Source organism: Heloderma suspectum, chromosome 6 (genome assembly GCF_057233095.1).
Source record: "Heloderma suspectum isolate Gila_16-S chromosome 6, 16-S_ref, whole genome shotgun sequence".
Classification (NCBI taxonomy): domain Eukaryota; kingdom Metazoa; phylum Chordata; class Lepidosauria; order Squamata; family Helodermatidae; genus Heloderma; species Heloderma suspectum.
Genome location: NC_139463.1, coordinates 6,054,647 through 6,075,641, shown reverse-complemented (window position 1 = coordinate 6,075,641; position 20,995 = coordinate 6,054,647). Strand labels below are relative to the sequence as shown.

Below are 20,995 nucleotides of genomic sequence, written 5' to 3'. Positions count from 1 at the left end.
AAAACCAAGCTGGCTTTTGATTCAAGAGATCAGGAGCAACTGATAAGTTGGGTCCCTTTGCCTAGTGTTCTCAGCATGCCTCTGTCAACCACCTGCATGTGCTATCTATATAGTATCCTGGGAAAGTGTGTCTTTACTTTTGCTGTCTCCTGTTGAGCACTGGGCTTAGAGAGCTCTCAAATTGGTGTTGGGGCACAATTTAAATTCAGAAATCACTGGCTGTCTTGTATTGTTTCAGTTAATGAAGGAATCAGTCAAGATGTAAAGTTTATTATTGCTTTATACAGTTCTCACACGCGTTGGTCTCTTACAGTTTGCATAATTCAGTAGAAACTCCATGCATTACAGAAAATATTCAAAATAAGTACTGAGATACTTTCTATAAGTATTGCATTTCAGTTCTGTACTTAGGAACATACCTTATCTCCTGTCAGCACGTTACTGGCTCTCTGTATCTGTCCAAAGGGCAGCTGGGATTCCTACTCCAAGGCACAGAGGAGTAAAATATGGGCAAGCAGCCAGTAGGCTTAATATTAACCAGTGCAAAATATTTAGAAGTGCTGAGTGAGCATATTATAAATATATAACACATGTCAGCTTTGCTAGTATCACTTCTAATGGCACACAGGCATTGTGATATGCAAGACACCTTTCCCCTTGTAAAATGTCGCTGCTGTAGCTTCTTCACTTACAGACTCTGGAAGATCCAACTGCAATCTGTATTTGTCAGGGCATTCAATCAATACATCATCCTAAAAGGGAATAGAAGATACTTTGTGAATGAGGTACATGCAGTTCCTACAAGTGAAGCATGCCTGATGGATATGGGCTTGCCTGAAGAGAAGGCAGTTACAGTGTAATTCATGACAGACTCACCTTAGAAACACTCAGGTTACACTCAGAGACACAGCACACCTCTGGCAATTCAACTTTCAGTTCAATCTTTAGAGGCTTCCCATTCACATCCTTCCTGGTGGTGATTGCATAGGCTGGTGTGCACAATTCCTCTGGCACCTCTGTACTGGAAATCTCTTTGATGAGGCATGTTTTAGAAGGCACACTGTTCTTCATCAGCAGAGTAAGCTCGCTGCTATCTTCCTTGGCTATAATATTTCTCATTTGGCCGAGTGTCGCTTCTTCCCATAATGATTTTCAGACGTGGAGTTAAACAATATTTAAATGGGTGGTGTAGCTACAGAACAAGTGTAACTGAACTGCCCTACCTCCCCTCTTATACACCAGCAGCAAAAATAGTTTCCTTTGCCATGCCAATTCTATGCAGCCATTTGCCCACACCACGTGTATGGCTAAGGCAGGGGCAGGATGTGTGCAGGTATGTGTGCTCCACCCCCAAGTGTCCCTGGCTACCACACAGACCTTCATGCATTAACTGCAAAGGTCTGTACAGGGTCTGTAAACACGTTCAGCTGAATGCAATTGCACAGCTCCCATGATCAGGAACCCTGCCTTCTTAGAGTTCCCAATCATAGCAGCTGTATAAGCATGTTTGGCAGACCTTTGTCCTCACTACACACTTCTGAGTAGCAATGAATAGGATTGTACTGCAATTCTATGCATGTCAATAAAATGTAGGTAAACAACAGTTCTGAAGCAAGATGATGCACATCTGTTACAGCAGGCATCTTAGAAGAGGCATTTTCTCCTTTGTTAAAGAAAAAGAATCCCCTTTTTAAGATGGTGTTTTCCATCTGCAGTTTAACATTTGTATTAAAATTTTCTTTAAGGAGGGCTCTTCAGTCTATTAAAAGTTTATTTAAAATCTATTAATTTAATAACTGATTAAAAGAGAAATAAACTGAGACATGCTCAAGCCAGGATGGCTTTTGTCAGTGTCATCTGTAAGTATCTCTTCTGTAGAATATAACTTGCATCCCAGACAATGATGTGGGAAGGTTTTTTACACTGCTTCTTTCAGTCTTGGTAATGACTTAGAAGGTTACTTACCATTCCTCGTGTTCTTCTGGGACAAAACCACAGGTGCCTGCTCTCTTCTCAAGCTCTGCCTCATCCTTTCAAGGCTTCCTTTCAGTTTAAATTTTGCAATACTGTAGGAGTGTGACAGAGTGATGTTGTAATGCTCCTCGATATACTTGAGTGACAGACGTATCAACTGGTCCTTCTCTACTGGGTCATCCTTTCCCCTTTCAAGAATGGATGGATTGTATGCAATATCAAGGACACTGTAAAGCTCTACAAGAACGAGAAATATAATTACTGTACCAAGTACATCCTGTTGTAGGAGACAATAGGGCATACCCAAACACTAAGTCTAGAAACCTGTTATTTTTAAGGCATGAACTTAAACACTGCCATTCTCAAGAAGTGAGAGGATACTTAAATTTGTTCTGGCTGGAGTGCATATTATCTTGCTACTTGGGCAGCTAAGACTTATCAGCATATAATGTTCATTACATTAGCCAACATCTAGCTCCCAGTGATGGCCCCTCCCTCCCCCAACTGACTGCAGAAAGGGGTCTGAGGAAGCATCTTGCCCTGAGGAATGGGAGAAGAAACAGATTGTTGTTCAGTCCTGTCCGACTCTTCATGACCCCATGGACCATAGCATGCCAGGCCTTCCTGTCCTCCGCTCTCTCCCGGAGTGTGCTCAAGTTCATATTCATTGCATCGGTGATGCTATCTAGCCATCTCATCCTCTGCCGTCCCCTTCTCCTTTTGCCTTCAACCTTTCCCAGCATCAGGGTCTTTTCCAGAGAGTTTTCTCTTTGCGTTAGGTGGCCAAAATATTTGAGCTTCAGCTTCAGTCTCTGTCCTTCCAATGAGCAGTCAGGGTTGATTTCCCTTAGGATTGACTGATTTGACCTCCTTGCAGTCTGGGGGACTCGTAAGAGTCTTCTCCAGCACCACAGTTCGAAAGCATCAATTCTTCGGCGCTCAGCCTTCTTATAGTCCAGCTCTCACAGCCATACATTACTACTGGGAAAACCATAGCTTTGATTAGACGGACCTTTGTCGGCAAGGTGATGTCTCTGCTTCTTACTATGCTGTCTAGGTTTGCCATAGCTTTCCTCCCAAGGAGCAAGCATCTTTTAATTTCATGGCTACAGTCACCGTCTGCGGTGATCTTGGAGCCCAAGAAAATAAAATCTGTCAGTGCTTCCGTTTCTTCCCCGTCTATATGCCAGGAACTGATGGGGCCAGATGCCATGATCTTAGTTTTTTAGTGTTGAGTTTCAAACCAGCTTTTGCACTCTCCACTTTCACCCTCAGCAAGAGGCTCTTGAGATCCTCTTCGCTTTCTGCCATTAGGGTGGTATCATCTGCATATCTGAGGTTGTCGATAATTCTCCCAGCAATCTTAATTCCGACCTGTGATTCATCCAACCTGGTGTTTCTCATGATGTACTCTGCATATAAATTAAATAAGTAGGGCGACAGTATGCAGCCTTGTCATACTCCTTTCCCAATTTTGAACCACTCGGTTGTTCCATGTCCGGTTCTTACTGTTGCTTCTTGACCCTGGTACAGGTTTCTCAGGAGACAGGTAAGGTGGTCTGGTACTTCCATCTCTTTAAGAATTTGCCACAGTTTGTTATGATCCACACAATCAAAGGCTTTAGTATTCTTGCCAAGAAAACCCCATTCATTCATTCATTATTGCATTTATATCCCGCCTTTTTTCCTCTTGCAAGGAACCCAAGTCGGCTTACATTATCCTCCTCTCCATTTTATCCTCATAACAACCCTGTGAGGTAGGTTGGGCTGAGTGTGTGTGACTGGCCCAAAGTCACCCCGTGAGCTTCCATGGCCGAGTGGGGGCTAGAACCCGGATCTCCCAGCTCCCAGTCCAACACTCTTGCCACTACACCACACTGGCTCCCATGGAACGTACCACAAGGCTAAAAGAAACAGATTAGACTTGAACTAAGAAGAAGAGAAACTGCAGCAGAGAAGAAAGAGGAATACGCTGGCAAAGAATATGCCAGCCCAGATGAGCAATAGATGCAGTTCATACCTGAGTTCAATTGACATATTCCCATCCATCTGGGCAACTGAATCAAGCACTATCCTGCTCTCTCTTTCTCCCCACCCCCCGCTATGCTCTGGGACTCTTGACTGAAGAGTGGGACAGAAATCCTTTGAATAAAAAATACTGCTGCCATCTTCAATCCCTCTTTGGAGAGGGACAATGTTCACTACAAGACTCTGGAGCAGATTTTAGAAGTAACAACTGTGCTACACAGGAAGCTAAGTCTTCTCCAACAAGCAAAGCTGACCTGATTCATCAGACATCTCCTCCATTTTGCCCGCGCTTAATGGCACTGGCTCAGAAAGTGAGTGGGGAGCTGCGACCTTATTCCACGTACAGAGGTTAACGAATAATAATTTTTCAGTAGGATCCTGCAAAAAAAAAAAGCAAAAAACCCCATTTAATTGTTAGAGCAGGACAGTTCATTTCATTAAGAGACAAGGCATTCCATTTCATATAGGCAGGACCACAGTCAACCCCTAGTCTGTCCCCTCTGGTGTGTATTTGTGGTCTTGGATACAGACCATGTGTTTTTGTATGACTTGAAAAAAAACAATTGGATCTCATGTTTCAGTTCCTGTTGCAAATAAATAAAACATATACCTAGGAAAAATTAAATTCAGAGGTTTATAAGCAGACTATACAATGCAAATAAAGTACACACTTGTGCCTATCACATCTGCATAATCTGTTCTGTTAAATCAAGTAAAGATCTGCCCAATGCAGAAGTGGCTGATATCAATCCTTTGGGTTTTGCATTCCTTCTTGCTGCACAACGTACCAAGATAAAGGCCTTCAGGCACAGGTATGGCTCTGGAGGTGCATAATACTGCTTTGCATCCTTTAGTTGTTGCTGCATGAATCGGTGGTAACTCTCAGGATCACTCTCGGCCATGTCGTCTAGCATCGTCCAGACCTGGGTCACTTTTGCCAGCATGTCCTCTGAGTCACAAAGGGTCTCCATTGTCTTCCAAGCAGTATAAAGCTTTAAAAAGCAGCAGAAGATAAGGTTCTGAAGTGATGCTGCAGGGACTTCTAGTGCTCTCCCTGGCTGTGGTGTAAAATCTAATTGAGGGGAAAAAAATACTGTCGCTCTGCTTGGAGACTTTCCTCTGCCCCTTGAAAGCCCCCCTCTTCCAACACTTGCCTCAGTTCCACTTCTAAAGCAATTGAGCTAGTCTTGCAGGGTTCTCTTTGCCATCTTTTTGTTCTGGCTCCTGTCCCTTTAAAACAGCTGTTTGATGGGCATGAATGCAGCAGAAGCACTTTTCTAGGCAGGGACATGCAGTGATGTAAGAAGCTTCACCTGCTGGAAGATAATGTAATGCAGGAGCTAAAAGAGTACACCAGAAAATCCCCAGTTCAGTTCTGATGCCACCCATGAACTCCCCAAGGCACACACCTGTCCAAGTAAGCCCCACTGAACACTGTGGAACTTACTTCTGAATAAACATGCAGGGGCCTGTGGCATGAATGCTTTTAGGCAACCCTCTCAGCCCTGCCTTCCACCCCCCCAATCTGCAACAGGAGGGTAATGATGCTGGCTACTTTACAGGGATGCTTCTTTCATTTTGTATTTATAGTCCATCATTTGGAAGAAGAACAATCCAGTATGGTGTCTAAAATGAAAAGCAATGCAAGGAAAATACAGTAGCAAAATCAGAACAAATAAAACCTAAAAGCAGCTGATAAAAGCTGCAGCATGACACTCTCAGCAGATGTTATATAGTTGAGAGAATGAATGGGAGGCTACAATCCTGTACACGCTTACCTACGAGTATGCCCCACTGAACCCAAAGCAATTTCCTTCTCAGTAGACACGTACACAATTGTGCCTTGCGAAAATTCAGAAAATGCTATAAAAAGGCAGAGGCTGTGTTCCTATACACACTAACTGGGAGTAAACCCCACTGAAAATACTTGGACTTACTTCTGAATAAACATGTATAGAGTGGCGCTGTCAATATCGTTGAATTTCTTTCTGTTTTAGACTGCAATCCTATACATACCTACCTGGGAGTAAGCCCTATTGAACTGAATAGGACTTACTTCTGAGTAGACATGGCGCTTTCAATATCGCTGAACTTCTGCTTGTTTTACCTGCCAACGACACACTGGGTTGCGCCAAAGCAGAACAAAATCTATTTATATCTTGCTTCTCCTCCGGAGGGCCCAAGGTGGCCCCCCTCCTCCTCCTGCTCCTCCTCGTATGCTCACAACAGCCCTGCGAGGTAGCCTAGGCTGAGAGTCAGCGGCTGGCCCAAAGTCACCCACGGCCAAGCGGGGACTTGAACCCGGGTCTCCCCCGTCCCAGTGCAACACCCCCGCCGCTACACCACACACACTGATCCCTGGCCGTGCCTACTCGAGAGCAAGCCCCACTGCCTGCCCCAAGGGGCGCAGTCTGCGCGTATGCGAAGAGCCAGAAAAAGGATTTCTGAACAGCAGCAGCAGCAGCGCTCCCCACCTCTCCCGCTCGGCGGCCCAGGCCGTTTCCGTGGCAACCCCCGGAAGCGCCTCCGGCGGAAGCGGAAGTGCCGCGTCCCTCTTCCCCCGGCTCCGCTCGGCCCGCGCCTTCCGCGTTCCGGGGCCCCGCGAGCCTCCGTGGCGCCGCCGCCGCCGCCGCCGCCCCCCCGTGCGGGCCGCTGACCTTGCGAGGCGACGTGCCCCCCAGGGACGCCCGGGACTCGGGTGTCGAAGGAAGAACGTGTGGATGGGGGACTCGCCTGCGACTCGTGTCCTGGGCTGACGCGCTGGTTGTTGGTGAGGGGAAGCTGGTGTGTGTGTGTTGTGTTACACCTTTAGCCACGTCTCGTTTCAGGGGATTCAGGCTGGCATACGTGGCCCTCCCGCTTAGATTTAAGGTGAGGGATAGATTTCAGGGATCAGACCTGACCGACAGAGTGCCTGAGGAGCTGTGGGCGGAGGCCCGTAACGTTGCTCAGGAGGCAGCAACGAAATCCCTCCCAAAGAAGAAGAAATGCAAGAAAGCCAAGTGGCTGTCCGAGGAGGCTTTACAAGTAGCTCACGAAAGAAGGGAAGCGAAAAGCAAGGGAGAAAGGGGAAGATACATCCAATTGAATGCAGAGTTCCAGAGAATAGCAAGGAGAGACAAGAAGGCCTTCTTCAATGAACAATGCAAGGAAATCGAGGAAAACAACAGAATGGGAAAGACTAGAGATCTTTTCAAGAAAACTGGAGATCTCAAGGGAACGTTTTGTGCAAAGACGGGCATGATAAAGGACGAAGAAGGCAGGGACCTAACAGAAGCAGATGAGATGAAGAAGAGGTGGCAAGAATACACAGAAGAACTATACAGGAAAGATCTGAATGTCCCTGATAGCCGTGATAGTGCGGTCACTGAACTTGAGCCGGACATCCTAAAGAGTGAAGTCAAGAGGGCCTTAGGAAGCATTACTAACAACAAAGCTGGCGGAGATGACAGTCTTCCAGCTGAGCTATTTAAGTTCCTAAAAGATGGGATCGAGACCCATATTTAGGGATCGATCATTGAAGCTGACCTGAGGAAACGGCATTAACGTCAAGGCAAGAACCACCCGCCCCCGGAATTCCTGAGCGCTGCACAACCTCAGAATCGGGTCCTTTTAAAATATCTTAGTGAATTAATCTCGAATAATAGCTGCCCTGTTCCTTCCTACATGCCATCAGTGATTAAAAATCTCAGCATGCATTAAGAGACATGGGCACACTCTATGGGTATGACAACAGAATTCTTAAAGGGTAACTAATTGGCATTAAGTGATCTGGAGTATCCAGCAGCCAAGGAGGCTCTGAGGCTTCTTCTCTTTCACCAGTTCAATTTTATGACAAGGGATGCAAGTGTTCCCAAAGCATGTGAGGAGAGCAGCCATCCCTGGGAGAACTTGATGGCAGTGGAGATAGGTTCAGTCCCTTGCTCCTAAATAATGTGATGGTTCAGAGAACCAGCTTCCTAGCATCTTATTAGTCTTTGCATTTTCCTATCAAATGTGCAACTTATACTTATAAATATGTAGTGTCCCATCCCCCCGCCCCGAATCGCAAGCTGCTGAGTTTACAATGTAGGGGCTTCTTTGAATATGGACAAACCTAGCTGGCTCACACTTTCCCTCCCATGTAAGACACAGGACAAGTTCCTGGAAGCCTGAGAATTTGCACCACAAACTTTTTAGGGAAGAGATTATAAATCTGTCAGCACCAAACATTGTCATTTGTTTTCTTTCTGTTCAGGTTTTCTTTTCTGAACAGACATTTAATAGTTTTACATACTTTGTGTTCCCAATAGGGTTATTTTCTGCTCTAGAAGACCTTATATAATTGTCATTGACTTCTTTCAGGGTACTTCGTTCGCTGCCCATTTTATGCCTTGTGCTAAAGGATGTCCCGTGTCCCTTTGGGGAAAGTTCTTCTGCGAAATGTCATTCGCCATACAGATGCCCATAACAAGGTAAGGAGTGGTCTGTGTTGTTACCCAGGTGGGGATGTTAAATTGGGATCTCCTCCATATCGTTCCAACAAATGTCACTTGGTTGGGTACCTTCATTAATGTATTTCTTTATGTATCTCAGATTCAAGAAGAGTCGGAAATGTGGAAAATACGGGAGATGGAAAAGCAGAGCAAAGACATACACTGGGGCAAGGAAAAGAGAATGCTTCCTAATAGTTCCAGGTGGGACTTCAATATGCCAGGAAATGTTCCTGCTGTCTAGCAGCAGAGGGGAAATTTCTATTGGTGCCTTTACTCTAACCTCTCATTTAGGGGCTACCTTGCATTGCTCAGGAGTCTGTGCCTGTTTCAATCAACATTTGGGACTTAAAAGATACTTGGCTGTGCCCTCCTCTCCTGTTTGTCCTTTAGCTATTCAGTAGCCCTTCCCTTCCCCACCAAGAGCTGGTCCCACATGCTATGACATGGCAGCCTGATCTTAGCAGAATTGTGGAGAAGGAAAGGCCAGGGCTTCTCCTAACAGGAACTTTAAAAGAAACTGAAGCTGTTCCTGGGCCAGGGAGTAGCAATCCTATCTCAGCAAATGCCAAATCTCATCCTTTATTAACTTTACATCATGGAGAAGCTGGGGAGGTGCATGTTTTCCCTTCAGTCTGGCACTGTTTCAGAGAAAGCTACACTGGTGGAACAGCTCTTTTGTTTTACCCTGGCAAACATAACCCCCTTGCTGCATATATGTAAGGCAGCTAGGCTAAGAAATGGAGTGACCCACCCGTGTATTTCTGAGAAGGCAAGGGTTGTGTGTGGAATTCAAGCTCAACATCTGCAGGACCCTGGTTCTGGCCTTTTCTATGAATTCCTTCTACAGCCTTCCAAATATTCTGGCCTACAATTCCCATCAACTCTAGCCAGTATTGGCAATGGTGAAGGATGATGGGAATTGTAGGCCAAAACATCTGGAGAGCCACAATTAGTCGCCCCTTGTTCTATAGAAAGTTTCCCCCGTAGAAATGTAATAAGACTACTCTCTTTGTCTCTACAGCAGCCGGATGCGTAGTGATGGGTTTGACGAGGACAGCCAGCAAGCCAACTGGAAGGCGAGGAACATGGCTCCCATGCCAGCGATGATGGAAGATGACCTTCGGCATGCCCGATACTGGAACAAGAAGCTCTATGAATGTGAAGCTAACATGCCGGACAGGTCTTAAAGATTATTATTTATTGTTGTTAATAATAGAACACCATCAGTGAGCATGGTGTTTTACTGGGAAAAATTAGATACCAGACTTTTGCCTTAAGGAGTTTACAATCTAAATTACAATTTTGAGGAGGTGGGGTGGGAGGGCAAGGGAGGAGCACGAGCAAGTTCAGTTACATATCCTTAGGAACATAGGAAGCGGTCTTCTGCCGAGTCAGGCCGCTGGCCTCTCTAGCTCAGAATTCAGTGCACCGTGGCAGCAGCTCCACAGGGTTTCAGAGAGGAGCTTTTCCCAGTCCTACAAAGTGTTTTGCTCTCTCAGCAATCTTGCGATGTAGAGGCACAATTCCACCCCCCCCGCCCTCAGTCTGCAGTGGGTCAGTTCAACAAAGGTTGCATCAGGTGATTTTGCTGTGTTGTTCAGCTCTGTGTTCACATAGTTTTTTATGTTTGTGACCATCCTAAATGGTTTTGGTGTTTTCTTGCAGGTGGGGCCACAGCGGATACAAAGAGTTATATCCAGAAGAATTTGATACGGACAGGTAAACCACATAGACTTCCTAAAAAACCAGCAACCTGAGTAAGCCTTTTCAGACATAGTGCTAATTTGTAGTTTAGCATTAAGCCTCGTTCTTCCCCCGGCCCTCTGGTGCAGCTGCAAGGAGATAGGAAGCTTCTAAACTAAGCCGAGTCCCCCACTTACATCTGAACTCAGAGGAACTCTGGTTAAATTATGGTTTGTTCAAAAAAACCTAGATCAAACCATGGTTTATAATTCTGGCTTGTTCACACTAACCTGGGTCCCCAGAATTTGTATGCAACATGGAATTCTGGTTAGCTTAAAGGTGGCTTGGTGCATGTAATGCCAGACTCTGCCTGAACTGAGCCACGGTCTTATTTCTGTGTTACAAAATAAGGAAGGTACATATCTTTAGGCATCTTACTTCTTTGCGGCAATGTTTAGAGTCCCTATAGAAATATATAGTGAACGTATGGAATTGCCTTATGCCGAGTCAGACCATTACCCTATCTAGCTCAATTTGCTCCAGCGGTGGAGAACCTCCGACTCACCAGGCCTGCTCAACTGGCCCACCACCTCTTCCACCAGAACACGCCACCTCACAAGCTGCTTTTCCATCATCCCCAGATAGCATGGCCACTGCCCATGACTTGGGGTTGGCTGGTTTAGAACATTAAAAAGCCCAAAGCTTTCACCATCTTGGTTATTTTACAGTGACCAGCGAGAGGAAGATGAACAAAACTCTGTGAATGGAAAAAGAAAATCTCAGTCTGGCAAACAGTCTTTTCTTGAGCTGTCCAAAAGGAAAAAGGCCAAAAAGTCACACAAGAAGAAGCGGAAAAAGAAATCTCACAAGAAGCGAAAGAAGAAGAAACGGGAGCAACTGAGCACAGCAGTGGATTCTTCCCAGGAATCTGAATGTTCAGAGGGAGATACTGGGAAGAGGAAGCGGAAACGTCATAAAAAGGCCAAGAAGACATCAACAAGGGCAGCAGCCTCTTCCTCAGGACAGGACAGTGACTCTAGCAAGGCAAGCAGTTGTGCCTCCAGCACCTCTGAGGACAGTGAACCAGAGGAGAAACAGGAAAGGCAGCTGAAGAAAAAGAGGAGGAAACACCACACATCTGTGCCAGAAAGATGCAGCGAAAGGGTGCAGGAGAAGCGCAGCAAGAGGAAGAACTGGAAAGTGGCAGCTGATGAGAATTCAGAGGAAAGTTCTGATGAGGACTAACAAAAAGGGACCAGCTTGTCTGTGTTTGTGGTGGGCTTATTTTCTAAGAGAACAGATCTTACCTCCAACTGCTGCCCCCTTGAAACAAATAGCAGCCTGAACTGGCTGCACAACGGCTCTCGGATCTGAGCTCTGCAAAGCTTGGTAACTTGCAAGGGACATCCTTTCCCTTTCATGCCGATTGGAAACCAGACAGGAACTGAGAGTTCTTAGCCAGAGCTCCTATTAGTCCACTCCAGATTCTGGCTGGATACCCATCTGTTCGTAACAATATAAACTCTTAAATCAAAAAGTGCTACTTTTAAGAGACAGCACAGAAGGGAACTTGATGATGTGGGGTCCCCTTTGCTTTTTAAAAACCTGACTGTATTTTTAATGGCCAGTGCATAAATCCTAATTGCAATAAACAACGAAGGAAAGAGGTTAGAAGCTCCCCAAGCTGCCAACATCCATTTGCTATGCACCCTTATCACTTGAGTGGTGAAGCAGATGGTTGTGGACAAGAGATGGCAGCAGGTACACAGATCAAGCAGAGAGCAAGCAGCATGGGCCATGTGGCCAACCTAGGCTCATGTAAGACCCACTGTGGTGCAGAACTATCACACAACCACCATAATGAGCTTCAAAGTAAACTGCCTCTGCTAACCATCTTGTGGACAGATGGAGCACAGAGCCACGCCAGCCCTGCAAGAATACGTTCAATACCCATCTGCTGTATTTCTTCTGTAAAAACGGTTGTCATCTTTGCTGAGAACCGGTGATTATTCAAGCTGCTTCCTCTTGCAGCTCTGGCTACATAATTATGGAATCCCTCTCCCAAGCAAATGTTAGGAAGTGAATAATAAAGCAGATGGAGTGATGGCGCAGGAGTTCTTAGTGATCAGCACAGAAGTGGCCAAGACCTTGCTCCCTCTGGTCCTTCCCTGGGGATGCCTCTCTAGGAAATTTAAACTTCGGACACAGATTTGTACCCTTGAAGGATCCATGGTGTAACTGGCCTGAGGTTGAGTTGGCTTTCATGCAAAGCTCTTCTGAGCTCCCAAATGCACATATGCCACCTTTGTGTTAGGAGGCAGTAGGAGAGGTGGATTTGTTCAGAAGGTTGGCTTAGCTCACCACACAGCCCAGGGGCTGCAAAGCATATGCTTAACATACATTAATCATAATCTCTTCCCCCATTTCTTGCTTTTTAATTCTCTCAGAGGTGTATTTACACCACAGATCTAACTTGGTTAACAGCAATTTCCTCTTCCCCAGAAGGGCTTGGGTGCTCCAGGATTGGGGTCTTGGCATCCTCAGCAAACTGCAATTCCCAGACTTCCTTGGGGGAAGCCATGACAATTAATCAGCTCTAAAACTGCTCTGTTTGCAGAGTAGATAATGTCCATATTTCTTCTTTTACAGAAGGGGACTGCTGCAAATGCAAGGCACGAACTCAGGATAATGGGCTGGTTAGAGTGGGGGCTCAGCCCTCCCCCCCCCCCCCCCGGCTCCCCAGTTGTTTACTGTTAATGGTTCCATATCATATTCCTTATCTCAGTAACATGCTGCAGGAGCTTTGCTTTTACCAGCCACTTTGATCACTTTTTTTCCTTGGCCTGCCTTCCTCTGCAAAGACAACAGTCTGGCTTCCCATGTCTGTAGAATCATGTCCTAAAGAGTAGAATGCCAGGTTTTCTGTCCTGTGTTGTGGTACCAGCATATAAAACTTATTTTTGAAAAAAATTCTAATGTGTTGATATAAAAAGCAAAGCAACTGAAGTACTTTCTATACAAAATTGAACTATTTTTTATATGTGTAAAATACTGGCATGAATATGTTCAAAGTGTCTGCAAGAATAAACAGTATTGATTTCAGCCATTGAAATGGAAAGTGTGCTGCTGCATTACTAATTTTAACACCAGACAATACGCAGAGATTCTTTGGGGGATGAGGGGGAGGCACTCAGGATTACATTCCAAGTGAGCATATTTGGCTTTGTGGTGAATAGTGCAAGTTCGAGCTTTGTAGAAGGAACATTCTTAAATAATGAATTAGGAGAGAAACAGTGCAATATAAATGTTTTGGAAAGGAGTTCCAGTTGAGGGTGGGATGAGGAGCAGTGGAGCCTATGGTACTCTTCACTGACCCTTTCAAATGCAAGCCAGAAAATCTTAAACTCCAGTTGCAGAATAGTGTTGGGGGCTCCTACTACAGATCTCTGGTAGAGATCTAGAAAGCACCACCTGAAAATGGTGGTGATATGGTGCACATGATCCTGCTATTCCCCAGCTCTCTCCCCAACTGCTACCACAGGATTAGGCCAGAATTTCCTTGCTTGCAGGGAGGAAATGTGCCAAACAGGCTTACTGGTATTGATTCCAAAAGAAGATATTGGTTTCAGTGCTGATTTGTGTCCCTTTGAAATAGACACACAGCACAATCCTATACATGTCTACTGAGAAGTAAGTCCCACTGATTTCGTTGAGGCTTACTCCTAGGTAAGAGAGTATACGATTGCAGCCTATGGGAATGCCACATCGGAATGGATTTACCTTTTGGTTATAATCACAGCAGTAGTAACTACAAATTTTAAGTTTATAGTTTTGAACTGTGAAACAACTTTTGATTCTTTACCCAGACGAAGGACTACACAGACAGCCTATATGAGGTGTAAGTTAATAAACAGGGACCAAGAGGCAGCTACTTTAGCAGTGAGTTTGCAAAAACTCAAACAATAGTTTGCAGTGATTTCCTGAAAACATGTACTTTTAACTTTGAATTTTAAAAGTAAGCTATTTACCACCTGGGCACATCGTATCCTTATTACCCTACAACTGGAGGAAGGCAAAGCAGCCAGAATTTCTGCTAAACAGAGTCAACTTGTTTAGACAATTCTTCTCAATTTATTATCCTGTATGTGGTCAAGAGGTTGTTCTACATGACCCAGTTCAATGCCACTCAGGAAAGAACAGTTACAGACTTGCATAAGTGGCTGGTCAACCATTTCTGCACTGAGGTAGAACTTCTAACCAAGTAGGGATACAAGGAAGATGGGTCACTGTTAAGTCCGCTGACTAAAATAGACCTCTGTGCAGCCATCAATGCCCTCCTTTCTGGACTATCTGTGCAAAGCGATTGGTGATGGACAGCGTTGTGTCTATGAAGCGGTTGACGCAGTTGGCCAGACAGGTTTCTGTTCTGGAGTCTAGCTTGGAGCCCGGTTTGTCGACGCATTTATCCCAGCAGACTTCCATGAAGTTGTGTACCTGGAAGGGAGAATGGATACAAGCATCTGTAATCAGGAGCAGGTCCTGGTTATCACAAATTTTGGCTTGGCTACTAAGGGCAGCCAAGATTGTGGACCCCCAGATTAAGACAATAAGTGACAGGCAGTTTGGTCTAAGTCATTTGATACTCTGTTCCTTCAAAGATGATTGATCAGAAGAGGAAGAATAGGGACTTCTTTGGTCTTTTGAATTATGGGAGGCATGAATACCATGGCAATATTACCTCTACTGCAATTTAAGAGGTCTAACGCAGGTTATCGCAGGTTAAGAGAACTCTGTGGGGGGGAGGGGGGCTATACAGAGAGAGAAGGGACAAAGGCAAATAAGGAATGAAACCCACTGCCAGCTTAATGTGATCTGGTGAGGAACAATTCCTGAAGGGAGTGGGATGCTACAATGGGTGGTTCCTGGCAGGCTTCAGAGGCGGTGTTTGCGAAAAGGTTGCAATTCTAGTGGCCCCCATGGGAAGTGCCACTTTGGGTTCTTGGGGTGGACGACTGGGGGTGGGATGGAGAAGCTGTTCAGAGGTTCTTATGGAGAAGCTGAATATCTTAAAACAGACCAGGCTAGGGGAGGGGGCCAGAAGGGAGTCACTGTGACTTCTAGGTGAGGAGGGCGTGCAAGGCAAGGACAGCCCTTTTCAGCAGCCTGGCCATCAGAAAACCTTTCTAAACAGATAAAACTGGCAAACTGTAGCTCAGCTGTCTGCAACCAAGGGCCCAGTTCATGTTTTGTGGGAGGGGTGTGTGGTGGTTGTGTGTGCATTTGGAGAATGTGCTTTAGAAGTACCTGGAGGGGGAGAAGAGTTCTGAATCCGCCTCACAAAGAGAGAAGGGCACAGTTCTGTGGCCATGCGAGCGCACAGCGCCTTTGGAAGGCGGGGGCACGGAAAAAAAACTGATTGCCACGATGGCTATGTATTATCTACGGCATCAGAGCCAAGATGCCTCTCAGTACCAGTCGCTGGGGGAGATGAGCGGGAGGCCGCTGCTGAACTCGCGCCCCGCGTGCAGGCTTCTCACTGGGGCAGCTGGCTGGCCCCCGTGCGAACAGGATGCTGGACGGAACGGGCCCTTGGCCCGATGCAGCACAAGGCTCTTCTTGTGCTCTTGCCGCCAAATTTGGGGCGGGCGGAGGGGAAGGCGGCCCGCTGGCGCGGCCGGAGGAGGGCTGGGGAGGGCCCAAATCGCCCACTCGGCGGCGGGGCGCGCCGGGCGACCCGGGCCGCCCTCCGCCTCCCTCCCGGCGCGGCTCGCCCGACGCGCGGGGGCAGGGCAGGGGAGCGCGGGGGCAGGGCAGGGCAGGGCGCGGCAGAGGCCAGGGCGGCCCCGCAGGGCCCCGCGGCGCGGCACCTGGGCGGTGAGGCGGGCCCGCTGCTCCTCGGCCGCCACCAGGCGCTGCAGCTCCGAGACGTCGGCCTCCGTCGCCAGGTCCGCCATGGCGGGGCTCCGCCAGCCGCCTCCCGGCAGGGCCTCCTCGCGGCTGCGGCCAGCGTGCCGGGCTCCCTCTCCCCGCCTCGCCGAGCGGAAGTGCGCGGCGCCCTTCCGCTTCCGGGTCGCCGAGCGCCCTTGGGGCCGCCGGAGCGGGAGGGGGAGCGGGAGACCGCGGCAAGATGGCGGCGGCGCTGCTGCGGGCGGGGCTGGGCCGGCCCCGGGGCGCGGGCGCCGGTGAGAGCGTGCGCGGGCTGCCGGGCTGCCGGGCCGGGGGCCGGGGGCCGGGGGCCGGGGGCCGGGCCTTCCCTCCGCGGGGCGGCCCTGCCGGGGGCCGGGGGCCGGGCCTTCCCTCCGCGGGGCGGCCCTGCCGGGGAGAGGCGAGGGCCCCGCCAGCCGTCGCCCCTTGGGGGGCACCTGGGAGCGGGTGGGGCCTCCCCCGCCCGTGCCACGGGCAGAGCGCTGCCTTCTCTGCCCGCGCGGGGCTGTTCCCGGAGCGGGAGGCGAGTCTGCAGCCGCTGCTGGAAGCGCAGCGCCGGCTCCCCCGGCAGGCTCGGGCCTGAATTGTAGCAGCCCAGAGGCGCGCTGGAGCTCAGCGGGTTCTCCCAAGAAGCTGCCTTGTCCCGAGTTCGGGCCCTTGGTGCCGCCGGCTCCGTCCCGCCTGCGACAGCTTTCCCCCAGATGGGGCCCTCCCTCCAGATGCGTTGCGCCGCAGTTCCCATCACCCCTAGCCAGCGTGGCCCTTCAAAGACTCGGCAGGGAGCCTTTCCCAGGCCTACCTGGAGACGCTGGCAGGAATTGCGTGTGCTCTGCTGCTGAGCTGCGGCCCGTGGGGAAGGGTGGCTCCGGCAACCCTCTATCACGTAGTCTTCAAGGGTAGGGCAGGCGTGACTGTTTGTGGCTTCCCTTAATTTATGTGGTACTGTGCTGCCCTCTCTCCCCGTATCCGTGATTGCGGATGGAAGTTGGTAAGGGGGTGCCCTTAATTAACAGACAGTGGTGAGGGGCGGTGTCCTTGTTTGGTTGTTCATTTCCCTCCGCCACGCCATTTTGCTGCCTGAGGTAGGGCAGCAGATAGCGTGCGCACACAAGTCAAAGTGCATCATTCCCAAGGGCAGTGAAGTTATTTTGGCACATGAGGCGAAAATCCCACAAACACATTCTCCTTCTCCCTGGCAGTAAAAATACACTGATAGTAAATTAAATAACAATGTGCTGCCTTTTCAGGTTACCCAGAATCAGCTGCCTGAGGCGGTTGCTTTACTCTACCTAATGATAGGCCCAGACCTGATGTATCAGCTCTGGGGCAGGGAAGCTTCTCCTTTCCAGGCCTCCCTCCAAAGCTTCCTTTTAGTTTAGAGAGCTTGCTGCCAAAGGCTTGCTTTGCTGCATGGGACTGCAACTTTGTTCTTTGGAAGGTGTGGTCTTTGGAGCTCTCTAGATGGGTAATTCTCTCCCCCTACCTAAGAAAAGCTTCTTCCATTTTTGTGGGCCTGGGTTTTTTGCTACTATCAGACTTGTTTGATTTTGTGACTGATTTCCCTTTGCATTCTCTCCGTGTGCGCTACCTTCCAGATGGGGCTGCCAAGGGGTCCCCTCTGGGGCAGGATACAATTGCTGCTTCCTGAATGAAGGGGGGGGGGGAAGCAGGAGAGGAATGGCATTCCCTTTGGACAGAGGCCGAAATCTCTCTCTCTCTCTCTCTCTCTCTCTCCCTCCCCCCTCTATTCATAAAACACATCTTTATTTGGTGAGTGTGTGAATGACAGACAGCCTTGTACAGATAAGGTCAACACAGTGTGTTCTTTCCCATGAATGTGAGAGCGTGGCACTTAACAACCCAATCTAAAAGCACCTAACTGTTTGGCAAAGAGGGCTCTGTTAATTACATACATAAGTCATCGGCTTAAAAACATGACTGTCTCAAGGCACAGATAATATGAAGCAGGCTGAGTGTCCTTGCTACCTTGGCAAACTTTTTGTGACTCACAGCTTGGGATAATCTACAGCAGCCTGCCAGGTCCTCCGTTGCCTTGAGACATGCCACTACTTTGGCAATTGTTGCCATAATCAAAGTGGCCATGCTTGTGATGGGAGACCTGTGTAGCATTACTGTTTTGAATGGAAATAAGAGCTTTTAAACTGGGTGTTTATGTATATGGGCCTAACCATATTCATTCATTTATTCTCTCATGCACACGTGGACCATACCCCACTGGTTGAGGAATATACAGTAATGTGGGATGGGATTTTGGAATGCTTCCAAAATTCCTGTAAAACTGGGATCTGGAGGGCATCTAGTTCTGTCCATTATCTAGCACCCCATCCACATTAACGCCTGGGCTGCTTCACATATGCATGCTCGTTGCTTGAATGTGGAAGTCCTGGAGCGTCTCTTTTCTGCACTGTGAGAAGTGTTCCTTAGAAGACACTCCTTCACCACTTTGATGTCTTGGTGCTTCTGGTGCATAAACTTGGAGTTGGCAGTAGAGGCTCCTGTCATTCAGTGGCTGGATGAGCTGCCATCTCTTTACTATATCAGAGTTTGTATCTTTTATTCCCAAGAGCTTCCCTTCCAAAATCCTTTTCTTTTGTGACATGTAAGCCTTTCGTTAGCACTTTTTATTGCACCTAGCAGACTTAGTAAAGTCTGGAGAGTAAAGCACTCCTCTTTCTTGAGTGAAATGCCTCTGTTCTACCCACAGTTCTCCTGAACAAGGTTCTGTTGACTCGGACAGCGGTTGCTTGTGCTCCCACCGAGGAGCACCGTACTCTGGTGTGCAAAATCCATACATCCCCCAGGAGTTTAGGTAAGTCTTCTTCCAGTTCCTGCTGTGTTTTTTGTTTCATGTGTCTGCGCCAAACTGTGCAACTTGTTTGTTGCTGGTGTTGCAATAATCCATCTCATCTTTACAAGGAGAAGCCTGGGGCATGCTGAGAACAAAGTGCTTTCTCTAGTTTCCTTGGTCATGTTTGTGCAAATATTTTACTTCGTTTCTATTTTAGACTTTATCCCATCCTTTCCCAAAGGTCTGGGGCTGATTATAGCATTACCAAAGCAACTTTTGAATCAATAATTACAAGAATTAATGGCTGCTAGTCATGTTGACTATAGGCTACCTTCAGGATCATAGGTAACATGCTGCTGGATGCCAGTTGCTGGGAAACAACAGTGGGAGGGGCTGTGGCCCTTATGCCCTGCTTTGGGTTCCCCATTGGCATCTGCTTAGCTGTCATGAGGCACAGGATGCCAGATTAGGTAGGCCTTTGGCATCCAGCAGGGCTCTGACGTTCTTAAGAAACTCCACTCCTCCTACTCACACAGCTAGCCTCGTGGCTGCAGAGAACAGCTTGGGAATGTGTAGGGAGCACCTGAAAACCCAGAAAAGTGGGAACAGCTTCGTGGAACTTCAGTCCTCAGCATTCTCCTATCTGCTTCCTGGACCATGCTGGTACCATCCAGCACTCCCTGCCAGTCTCTGTTCTGTCCTTGCCTTCTGGCTTCCCAGTTGTTACTAACAAATCCTGATTCTTCTAAAACTAACACGTCACCAAGGTGTGTGTCTTCCGTTGCATTACAAATGATGTGCGCTAGTGTTAATATGCATACTTTGCTTAATTTGCATCCTTTTATTCTGAACTCAAATGATGTGGTGAGCAAATGCAAGGCACTGAATTGAATCCCCAAGGCTGTAGGTTCAAACCTCGGTTGTTCATGCACTGGGTGGCTGCCATCTGCTGCAAAAGGGTGGTGGGGCTGCTCTTGGGTTAATGGGAAAGCACCACTTGGTGTCCTGCCTGCAGTGCAACTTCGTTGTGTACTATAATAGTCAGTGATGAACTTTAATGTTTCCAACCTGTTTCAGGTGGGACATTGAGGTGGATTTTTGGCTTCCAGGTACATTGAAATAATTGGGAGCTACACGAGAGCCCTGCAGTGAATGAGGCTAATGTAAGATAACATTTTGGGGGAGTTCTTTGGAGACTCGCTGATTTGTGTTGCTCTTTCCTTGAGGTCCCATGTGGTGCTTTATTTGGTAGTTAGATCTGCGTTGTCTTGATCAAAGTCTTTCTTCTAGAAATTGTTATGGCACTCCTGAACTGTAATACGTCTCCCATGGTGGGTCAGGGGACTCAGTGTCCCCCCTATAATATAAATCATGTCCATTGTGTGATATGTGTCTCAATTAAAATACTCACATAAAATGTATGCATTTGGGGTCTCCCAACTCATGTAATGTACATCCTCAGTCTTGAATGAAGTTGGCATTTTTCCTGGTGTGTAATCATTCCTTTCTTCTCAAGGTCCGTTCTAGTTGTGGTGCATTCCCCCCGCTTGTTGCATCCTTAAAGCTGTTAATCTCCTGCAGTTTGATATATGCAGAATTCTGAACAAAATCTGGTGATTGGCTCACAACTTGGATTCTTGGAAATCTTGCCTCTCATTTTATTTTTAAAATGCAAGTTTCTAGCCCTCATGGCTGTGGTGATATGTGTGGGCACACTCAGGCCATTTGTACAAAAGCTTCGATATTCAGAGGGCCAAGCTTGTGTACTCCCCCTCCCAAGGCTACCTGCCTCTCCTTTCTGAGCTCCAGTTATGTTCCTCTACCAAGACACCCTCAACTGTCCCTCTTACTTGTGCATGTACTTCTGCCACCAACCTGCTACAACACCAAAAAGAGAAAGGTATGCAAATATCCACTATTGGGTTCAGAATAACGCATGCAAATGATTGCAAAGCAAAATGCATAAATTGCATTGGTCTGCAAAATTTGGGCTCTTAATTTGGTGGGAACAGGCAAGGGAGGATGAGGCTTTTGGTGCTATCAAGATACCTGTCCTTCTCTATCCTGGACACTTCCTCACCTAAACAGATAATTTCTGTGT

The 20,995-nt window shown here is 47.7% G+C and overlaps 4 protein-coding genes across 30 annotated transcripts in view; 2 read left to right on the top strand and 2 right to left on the bottom strand.

The window, feature by feature from the left end:
• Window positions 1-254: 254 nt before the first annotated feature.
• Window positions 255-6,511, bottom strand: PIH1D2 (PIH1 domain containing 2). Of its 24 annotated transcripts, none has more exons than XM_084803507.1 (8): window positions 6,059-6,511; window positions 5,450-5,628; window positions 5,157-5,318; window positions 4,791-5,074; window positions 4,257-4,380; window positions 1,966-2,211; window positions 877-1,136; window positions 255-752 (listed from the first exon to the last, which is right to left on the bottom strand). In XM_084803507.1, exons 4-8 carry the CDS (start codon window positions 4,971-4,973, stop codon window positions 615-617), a joined length of 951 nt encoding a protein of 316 aa, XP_084659633.1. In that variant the 5' UTR covers window positions 4,974-5,074; window positions 5,157-5,318; window positions 5,450-5,628; window positions 6,059-6,511; the 3' UTR covers window positions 255-614. The 24 variants fall into 24 exon arrangements, with proteins under 24 accessions (XP_084659633.1, XP_084659639.1, XP_084659637.1 ...); XM_084803513.1 differs by lacking the exon at window positions 5,450-5,628 and having other exon boundaries at window positions 6,059-6,109; window positions 6,375-6,511; XM_084803511.1 differs by lacking the exon at window positions 5,450-5,628 and having other exon boundaries at window positions 5,157-5,315; window positions 6,059-6,109; window positions 6,375-6,511.
• Window positions 6,512-6,590: 79 nt separating this feature from the next.
• Window positions 6,591-13,275, top strand: NKAPD1 (NKAP domain containing 1). 2 transcript variants are annotated; one of them, XM_084803526.1, is made up of 6 exons: window positions 6,591-6,772; window positions 8,347-8,456; window positions 8,578-8,678; window positions 9,499-9,657; window positions 10,143-10,196; window positions 10,889-13,275. In XM_084803526.1, exons 2-6 carry the CDS (start codon window positions 8,388-8,390, stop codon window positions 11,403-11,405), a joined length of 900 nt encoding a protein of 299 aa, XP_084659652.1. In that variant the 5' UTR covers window positions 6,591-6,772; window positions 8,347-8,387; the 3' UTR covers window positions 11,406-13,275. The 2 variants fall into 2 exon arrangements, with proteins under 2 accessions (XP_084659652.1, XP_084659653.1); XM_084803527.1 differs by having other exon boundaries at window positions 6,591-7,555; window positions 10,889-13,269.
• On the bottom strand, window positions 12,817-16,193 carry TIMM8B (translocase of inner mitochondrial membrane 8 homolog B). Of its 2 annotated transcripts, none has more exons than XM_084803531.1 (2): window positions 16,028-16,193; window positions 12,817-14,654 (listed from the first exon to the last, which is right to left on the bottom strand). In XM_084803531.1, the coding sequence occupies exons 1-2, from the start codon at window positions 16,112-16,114 to the stop codon at window positions 14,487-14,489; spliced, it is 255 nt and encodes an 84-aa protein (XP_084659657.1). In that variant the 5' UTR covers window positions 16,115-16,193; the 3' UTR covers window positions 12,817-14,486. The 2 variants fall into 2 exon arrangements, 1 of the variants encoding a protein (XP_084659657.1); XR_014783691.1 differs by having other exon boundaries at window positions 14,275-14,654; window positions 15,465-16,193.
• A 61-nt stretch (window positions 16,194-16,254) lies between these two features.
• LOC146340404 (carotenoid-cleaving dioxygenase, mitochondrial-like) overlaps window positions 16,255-20,995 on the top strand; it is a 105,482-nt gene continuing 100,741 nt past the window's right edge. For both annotated transcript variants that reach the window (XM_084803491.1, XM_084803490.1), the window contains exons 1-2: window positions 16,255-16,342; window positions 18,811-18,915. Coding sequence is in view for 1 of the 2 variants with exons in the window: in XM_084803490.1 (XP_084659616.1) it covers window positions 16,288-16,342; window positions 18,811-18,915 (160 nt within the window). In the remaining variant the exon portion in view is untranslated. The remainder of the gene's footprint in view (window positions 16,343-18,810; window positions 18,916-20,995) is intronic.